The 8764-nt window shown below is 30.8% G+C and overlaps 1 protein-coding gene across 1 annotated transcript in view; it reads left to right on the top strand.

Annotated features, from left to right (window-relative positions):
• LOC107740077 (nidogen-1-like) overlaps positions 1-8764 on the top strand; it is a 51047-nt gene that overhangs the window by 38580 nt on the left and 3703 nt on the right. The window contains exons 12-17 of the mRNA XM_016552356.1: positions 82-321; positions 1309-1481; positions 3925-4051; positions 5628-5799; positions 5873-6030; positions 7158-7281. Of these exons, the coding sequence (XP_016407842.1) occupies positions 82-321; positions 1309-1481; positions 3925-4051; positions 5628-5799; positions 5873-6030; positions 7158-7281 (994 nt within the window). The remainder of the gene's footprint in view (positions 1-81; positions 322-1308; positions 1482-3924; positions 4052-5627; positions 5800-5872; positions 6031-7157; positions 7282-8764) is intronic.

Genomic DNA, 8764 nt, shown 5'->3' with positions numbered 1-8764 from the left:
TTAAGACTGGTTTTGTCTTGTCTGTTATTGCAAAAGAGCAATAGAATGATTGATTTTTCATCGTCTGTCTGTCCACTGCAGATCGTGAGCAGACGGCGTGTGAGCGTCACAGAGAAGCAGCCCAGGCCTCGTCCTCTTCCTCGGCTGGATTCTTCTTCTTCCGTCCGCGTCCGGCCGTCGGTCAGTACGTGCCCAGCTGTGACGCTTACGGTGCTTACGAACCCCTGCAGTGTCACGCCAGCGTGGCTCAGTGCTGGTGCGTCGACTCGTCCGGACAGGAGCTTCCCGGATCCAGAGCCCAACCGAGCAGCAGACCCATGTGTAAGAGCAGAGAGCGGCTCCTTTGGAAACACTGATTAACCTATGGTTTTTATTTGGATATTTTGTGGCTTAGAGTCATGAGCATGCATGCAAAGTTTCGATGTGTCATGCAATAGTATTTATATTACAACTATGATGTTTGTGGGTCAGTTTGACCTGGATATTTCAGCTGCATGGAAAACATGTTCTGTCAAACCCTCTAATAGTGTTTGCATTCATGCATTTGGCAGATGCTTTACCCGTAGTAACGTACACTGCATTGATGGCGTACAGTTTACCCATAATTTTGGCGTTGCGAGCGCCATGCATTTGCAGTCTGAGCTTCAGGAAAGCACAAAGATTATGTGCTTTTCCATGCTTTTTTTTTATGTGTTAAATTTTTTTTTTAAATAGTTACAATACTGTTTATAAAATATGCAACTTGTGAAATTTCAGAAAAAAAATCATAGGTTTTAATATTTATTTAAATTTTTTGTAGTGTGTGAGAACTAATGATGTTAAAGGTTTGGTTTTAACAGATTTGTTTGTGTTTGTTTTTCACATAAGTCACACTAAAATGCCTGAATGTTGTTGTATTAGATCAGGTTTCCACATTTTTTTGTCAGCCGAACCCTTTTGACCTAAAATAAAATTAGTTTTTATCTTTTTTTCTTATGTTTTAATTTTACATTTTTATGATGTAATGAATTTGTAATAAATGTTTTATTTACATTTTTTATTTACATTTTTGAATGATTTAATTTGACATATTTTACATATAATTTAATGCATTTTTATTTGTATTTATTTTTGTTTTATTTAGATTTTTAAATTATTTATTTTAATATAACCTTTTTGATTTAATTATTTACTTACTATTTTTTTTTTCATAGTGTGATTTTTGGTGAATTATATTGAACCCAATTTAACCCGCACCATAAAGATCATACTCAGATATTTAATGTAATACGAGCGTTAATGCCAGCAAGCCCCTCCCTCTTTCCATAGGTCTTGATCACAATGTGGCTCCGCCCCTCATTGGCCCCACCCCCAGAGCCGACATCAGTCCTCTGACTCCTGGAGCAAACCTCTTATTCACTCAAAGCGGCAGGATCGACCACATCCCGCTGGACGGCAACCGGATGATGCAAGACGAGGCGAAGACCGTTCTGCACGAACCTGTGAGTTCAGCAAACGTGCTTCTGTGAGAATATTAGACGCACATAATGGCCCCAAAACATATATGTGATTGATATTTTATATATTTATGCATTCATTTATTTTTATACTTTTAACCTTTTTGAATTAATTAATTAATTTTTATTTATTTATTTTCATTTATATTTTGCTACATTTTAACCTTGTTTAATTTTTCCAATTATTTATTTATTTAGAGTTTGCTACATTTAGACCTTTTTTCATTTTTACAGATATTTATTTATTTATGTACTTAGATTTTGCAAGATTTTAACCTTTTTTAATGTTTACATTTATTTATTTAAATTTTACTACATTTTAACATTTTTAATTTTTAAGATTATTAATAAATTATTTATAATTCATTTATTTTTTCATTTATATTTTGCTACATTTTAACATTTTTTACTTTTTACATGTGTTTATTTATTTTAACCTTTTAAATTAAAAAAATTATTGATTAATTAATTAATTAATTTATTTATTTATTTATATTTTGCCACATTTTAACCTCGTTTAATTTTTACAATGATTTATTTATTTAGATTTTGCTACATTTAGACCTTTTTTCATTTTAAAAATATTTATGTACTTAGATTTTGCTAGATTTTAACCTTTTTTTAATGTTTACATTTATTTATTTAAATTTTGCTACATTTTAACATTTTTAGTTTGTAAGATTAATAAATTATTTATAATTCATTTATTTTTTCATTTATATTTTGCTACATTTTAACCTTTAAAATTGTAAAAATGATTGATTAATTAATTCATGTATTTATTCATTTATATTTTGCTACATTTTAACCTTTTAATTTTTACTATTATTTATATTTTGCTACATTTGAACCTTTTAAATTAAAAAAATTATTGATTAATTAATTAATTTATTTATTCATTTATATTTTGCTACATTTTAACCTTTTAAATTAAAAAAATTATTGATTAATTAATTAATTAATTTATTCATTTATATGTTGCTACATTTTAACCTTTTAAATTTGAAAAATTATTGATTAATTAATTAATTAATTTATTTATTTATATTTTGCTACATTTTCTTTAAATTTTTACTATTATTTATTTATATTTTGCTACATTTTAGCCTTTTAAATTTTTTTAAATAATTAATTGATTTATTTATTCATTTATATTTTGCTACATTTTAACCTTTTAAATTAAAAAAAGTATTGATTAATTAATTAATTAATTAATTTATTTATATTTTGCTACATTTTAGCCTTTTTAATTAATTAATTAATTAATATTTTGAAGTCACGCTTAAATTGCACACATAATATGAAAGCAAGTGTCATTTTCTGTAAATAAAGATGCACAAACATCAATATGTTTGACAGACAGACGTTTGTTGGGTTTGAAAAGCTAAAACAATAGATGTACTGTTGAAGAAAATTGATTTTAGTTTCTTGGAGCCTCAATATGATGCTAAATTGTTTCTAAATGGATCCAGAAACTGTCAAATCTGCACTGAAATATGACAAAACCTCACTTTACTGCTGTGGTGACCACCGACAGACACGACCTGCAGTCATGAGTCCAGCAGGACACTAGCACACAGGAGAGGGTTTTCTGAAGCGGCTGTGGGATGTTTGAGATTCTCCAGAGTCGCTCACGCAGCCGCAGCAGAGAAACACTTCATGCACACTGAAAAACATGCATGAAAAATCAAAGACCCTCTTATTGGCTCCTTATTTTGCTCCAAAAATCAGTATCTTTGAAGCATATTTGAACGGACTGTCATGCTTTTAAGTTTACTGTTCAGTGGATTCATATGAAAGGATCTTAAATGAAGTGAGGCCAGATTTAGCTTTCAATTTGTAATCAAAAATAAGCTTTTTGATAATCCTTTTTTATATATAAAAAAAAAATTGGTACATTTGAACCTTAAATTATTTATTAAAATTGTTCATTTTTTTATATCTTGCTACATTTGAACCTTTTTTATTTTTTTATTATTTATTTACATTTTGCTACATTTTATCCTTTTTTATTTTTAAAATGATTCATTCATTCATTCATGCTAGTTTAACCTTTGTTGGTTAGTTAGTTAATTAATTAATATATTTAGCAACATTTTTACTGTTTTAAATTAATTATTAATTAATTAATATTTTCTTCATTTTAACCTTTTTAATTTTTAAAATATTTATTTATTTTGTATTATTTATTTATTTATCTATCTACATTTTAACAATTTTTGCAATGAAAGTAGCCATGGTAGCTGCCATTGTGTTAAAATATAAACAAACGAGCATAAAAATGACTTTTTCCTGCAAATAAAGTGTGAGTGTGAAGTTATATATTTTTGTTCATTATTACTTGTGGGCCGTTGTTCGTTCTCTGTTGTATCGCTGTGCCGTGCACCTGTTGCTCTCTCAGCCGTGGCGTTTGCGCTCATGTTTGCAGGGTAAAGTGGTGATCGCGGTGGCGTTCGACTGCGTGGAGCAGATGATCTACTGGTCTGAAATCACTCAGCCCTCCATCAGCAGAGCGAAGCTGCAGGGAGGAGAAACCTCGGTCCTCGTCGCTAAAGGTGAGCGACTCTCTAATACTGATTCACAATCACACTACAATACCTGAATGCCCTGACGCTTTCATCACCTCAACCCCTTTCACCTAAAATATTTACCATTTAGATTGTTAGTTATTTACTGAAATGCTATGTTTACTGAGATTTTAAGTTATCGTAATAATCTAACAACAACTATAATTTAACAACACATTTGCACATTCACGGTTCTCTGATGTCGGTTTATTATATTTTTATGATTTATTTGTAGTAAGCTTTTTATTGTGATTGTTTTTATTTTTAAATTATTTATTTATTATAGTATAACATTTTTATGATATAATTGTTGTAGTGTTTTATTTAGATTGTGTTCTTTTTAATTATGTATTTATTTTAATTTCGCATTTTTATGGTTTAATTTTTAACTAGTGTCTTATTTTTATTGTTTTTATTTAAAAATTGTTTTTATTTAATTTTTTATTGTTTTATAATTTATCGTTTTTTTATTTTAAAGTGTTTTACTTTGAAGTGTTTTTCTTTTAAAATGATTTATTTTAATTTTAAATTTTTATGATTTAATAAATTTTTAGCAATTAATTATTAGATTTCAATCAGCTCATTCATGAACCCCAGCTTGGGAAACCCTGTGATAAATAAAAAATATTAAATAAATGCCACCTGCTTTGATCGTTTATTTAATGTAATGACATTCAGACAAAATGTTACTTCAAAAAATTCTTTGCAACATTTGTTTTGTTTTTTGAAACATATCAAGCTCTAGTTATGGATATTTCTGTGAGCAGATCTGGGCAGCCCTGAAGGAATCGCCATCGATCACATGTCCAGAAACATGTACTGGACCGACTCCATACTGGACCGCATCGAGGTGTCCAGACTAGACGGCAGTCAGCGGCGCCTCGTCTTTGACAGTGACCTTATCAACCCGCGACCGATCGTCGCTGACCCCGCCTACGGGTACGTGTGCGTTTGATCACGCCGCTCTGAAGAAAACACACACATATGTGACCCTGGACCACAAAACCAGTAATGAGGGTCAATTTTGTGAAATTGAGACAAACACTCACTCACTCACTCACTCACTCACTCAGACACACACACACACACACTCACAAACACTCACTCACTTATTTATGGTTTAATTAATTGTTAATTAGTGTCTTATTTTGATTGTTTTTATTTTAATAATATTTATTTTATAAAATTTTTTATGATTTTATTCATTTTTAGTAAGTATTTTTATTGATTTTTTTTTTCATTTTAAAGTGTTTTTGTTATTTATTTATTTATTTATTTATTAAATTTTTTTTTTAATTTCAATTTGACATTTTTATGATTTAATTAATTTTAATTAATTTCCAACTCGTTCTTGAAGCCCAGTTCGGAAAACCCTGTGATAAATGAAAAATATTGCATGAATGCCTCTCCCTTTGATGTTTTATTTCACACATTTCTGATTGTCACTTCAGTTTCCAAGTGCTGTTTGTGTCCACTGGAAACTTCCTTGCAACATTGGTTTTGTTTTTTAAAATGTGTCAGACTCTCGTCATGGAAACCCACTGTATGTTGTTTCCGTGAGCAGATCTGGGCAGTCCTGAGGGAATCGCCATCGATCACATGTCCAGAAACATGTACTGGACCGACTCCATACTGGACCGCATCGAGGTGTCCCGATTGGACGGAAGTCAGAGGCGTGTCCTCTTTGACGATGACCTCATCAACCCGCGACCAATCATCACTGACCCCGCCTTCGGGTACGTGTGTGTTTCGTCACGCCGTTATGAAGAACACACACTCATGTATGACACACATCTCTCTGTTCTCCAGATACCTGTTCTGGTCCGACTGGAACCGTGACGGGCCCAAGATCGAGCGCTCCGGTTTGGACGGGAGCGACAGGACGGTGCTGGTGCAGGAAGGGCTGGGGCTGCCCAACGCTTTGACCTTTGACCCCCAGAGCAGGCGGCTCTGCTGGGCGGACGCAGGTCAGCTTCACATGTATTCATCATGAATCATGTGGTGCTTAATTATTATTGTTGAAAGATTATGAAGATATTCTCTTTCTTTATAATAACAGCACTAGAGAAGAAGTGCATAGAAGCATTTTACTTTGAATGTATTATTTATTTTTATATGTTTTATTTTTATTTATTTTTATATGATTTGTTTATTTAAATGTTACCCTTTTTATGGATTTATTAATATTTAGCAAGTGTTTTATTTTGATTGTTTTTATTTTTAAATTATTTATTTAATATTTTAATTGTGCATTTTTATTATTTAATTAATTTTTTTTGTTTTATTTTTATTTATTTTTATATTGACGTATTTATTTTAATTTTATATTTATAAATTTAATAAATTTTAGTGTTTTATTTTGATTGTTTTTATTTATTTATTTATTTAATATTTTTTATCGTACATTTTTATGATTTTATTCATTTTTAGTGTTTTATTTTTATTTATTTTTATATGATTTGTTTGTATAAATGTTACCCTTTTTATGGTATTATTAATTTTTAGTTAGTGTTTTATTTTGATTGTTTTTATTTATTTATTTAATATTTTAATCGTACATTTTTATTATTTAATTAATTTTTAGTGTTTTATTTTTTATCTATTTTTATATTTACGTATTTATTTTAATTTTATATTTATAAATTGAATTCAATTTAGTGTTTTATTTAGATAGTTTTTTAAAAATGATTTATTCATTTTAAATGTACATTTTTGTGATTTAATTATTTTTAGTAAGTGATTTATTTTGATTATTTTTTAAACTATTTATTTTAATTCCAAATGTTTTATTTAATTTTTAATAAATGTCTAATTTTATTTTTATTATTTATTTATTTATTTTAATTGTAAATTTTTATGATTTTATTAGTTTTTAGTAAGTGTTTTATTTTTAAATTATTTATGTTTTAATATTACATTTTTAAGATTTAATTCATTTTAGTAAGTGTTCTATTTTGATTGTTTTTATTTTTAAGTGATTTATTTATGATTTATTTATAATAGCGTCACTGATGAATCATTCACAATCAGGCCAGAAGCATGCGTTTTCTATTGCGTTTTTCTCTGTGTTGAATCCTAGTAATGTTTGTTTCAGGAACTCGTCAGGTGGAGTGTATCGATCCGTTCTCTCGTCTCAGGAGGAAACTGACCGAAGGGATTCAGTATCCGTTCGCCATCGTGTCTTACGGCAGAAACCTCTATTACACCGACTGGAGGAGGTACGATTCACAAACAAATGACTCTCATGAACCAGTCCTTTTAATGAATCGATTCAAAAGAATCAGATTGAATCAGAATCACTGAATGGTTTCTGAATTAACATTTAACTCACTGATTGGAAGCTTTATATGACAATGTGTAGTTAAATATGGATGTTCATAAAGGAGTTTTATTGCAATAAATGGTATGTTAATTAGAAATAAAAACATGAAAATATTACTACGATAAACAGTTTTTCTAACTGGAAAATCTGGATTTCTTAAGGAAGAATATTCTGTTGGATAATAGACTTTACAAGCTTCACACCTCTTCAGACAGATCTTAAAAGTGTTTATTAGTGAGTTAGTTAGGGATTTATTTGAATTTTACATTTTTATGATTAAATTAATTATTAACTTTTCAGTAAACTCACAAACCCCCTGCAGTTCCTTTATGAAGCCCAGTTAGGGAAACCTTGACGTAATGTTTAATTCACTTCATAATGTTAATAACAAAGAATGGAATATATTTTCTTCCTCTTTGTATTTTTATATCAATATGGTACAAGATTATCCTATTTTAATCAATGTGATAAACAAGTTAGGTCAAAAGTGATATAAAAGTAATCGAAAAGAAGTCTGATTATATTACCTACAATATGTAATGTAATGGATTACATTACTAACTACAATTTTTGTCATGTAATTTAGAATCAGTAATGGATTACAATTTGTAGGTAATCTACCCAGCTCTGGTGCCAACACAACTCTGAATCTCCACAGCTGAACCCAATTTACACCCAACAACACACTCTCGGTCTGCTTTGTGTGAATATGAGCGAATGTCAAAAAGACTCGGGCAGCGACTGGTAGCAACCTAATGTGGTTCCAGGGCGAGCAAAGCATGTAAAACACAACTGCGTTTCACAAATGAGAAGAACAGACGTGTGCAAGCTTACGGCAGGAGGAGATACAGGTAAAGAGAGCGGGACGGTGGGATTTACGCCGGCGTAAGCCTTCAGAAGCAGCTTGTTAGGACGGCGGCCCCCATTACAGATCCACAGCTCATCGTTCCGCCAAACATACACACCTTCGCTCGCAAATTAGATGGAAAGACTGGAGCTGCACCTCTCATGTATATTTATCCCAAATCCCTGTGGGGACAGTCAGGCATGGCCCCGCTCCGGCTAACAAACGCAATTTGATATAACATTTGACTTGTTTTTCCCCCTTTTATTGCTGTCAATCAAACACCGAACACACATCCAGACCCCTGAAAGCCAAGTCTGAAATGAAAACGTCAAACGTGACTTTCTTTAATGGTGTTTGGCATGATCTTGGATGTAAATCCTGACGGGATATGTGGAATGAAAATGTTGCATTTGCACAGGTGCCACAGATATCGAAACACTTTGGTGCTACTTTGGCATTTGACATAATCACGCATGCGTGACTATATAAGTCGCGACGCCTTGACGTTCTTAAAAACAGTTTATCTCTCATA

This window comes from Sinocyclocheilus rhinocerous, unplaced genomic scaffold, assembly GCF_001515625.1.
Source record: "Sinocyclocheilus rhinocerous isolate Xijiao unplaced genomic scaffold, SAMN03320098_v1.1 scaffold1186, whole genome shotgun sequence".
Lineage (NCBI taxonomy): Eukaryota > Metazoa > Chordata > Actinopteri > Cypriniformes > Cyprinidae > Sinocyclocheilus > Sinocyclocheilus rhinocerous.
This window is presented reverse-complemented; position numbering and strand designations above follow the sequence as displayed.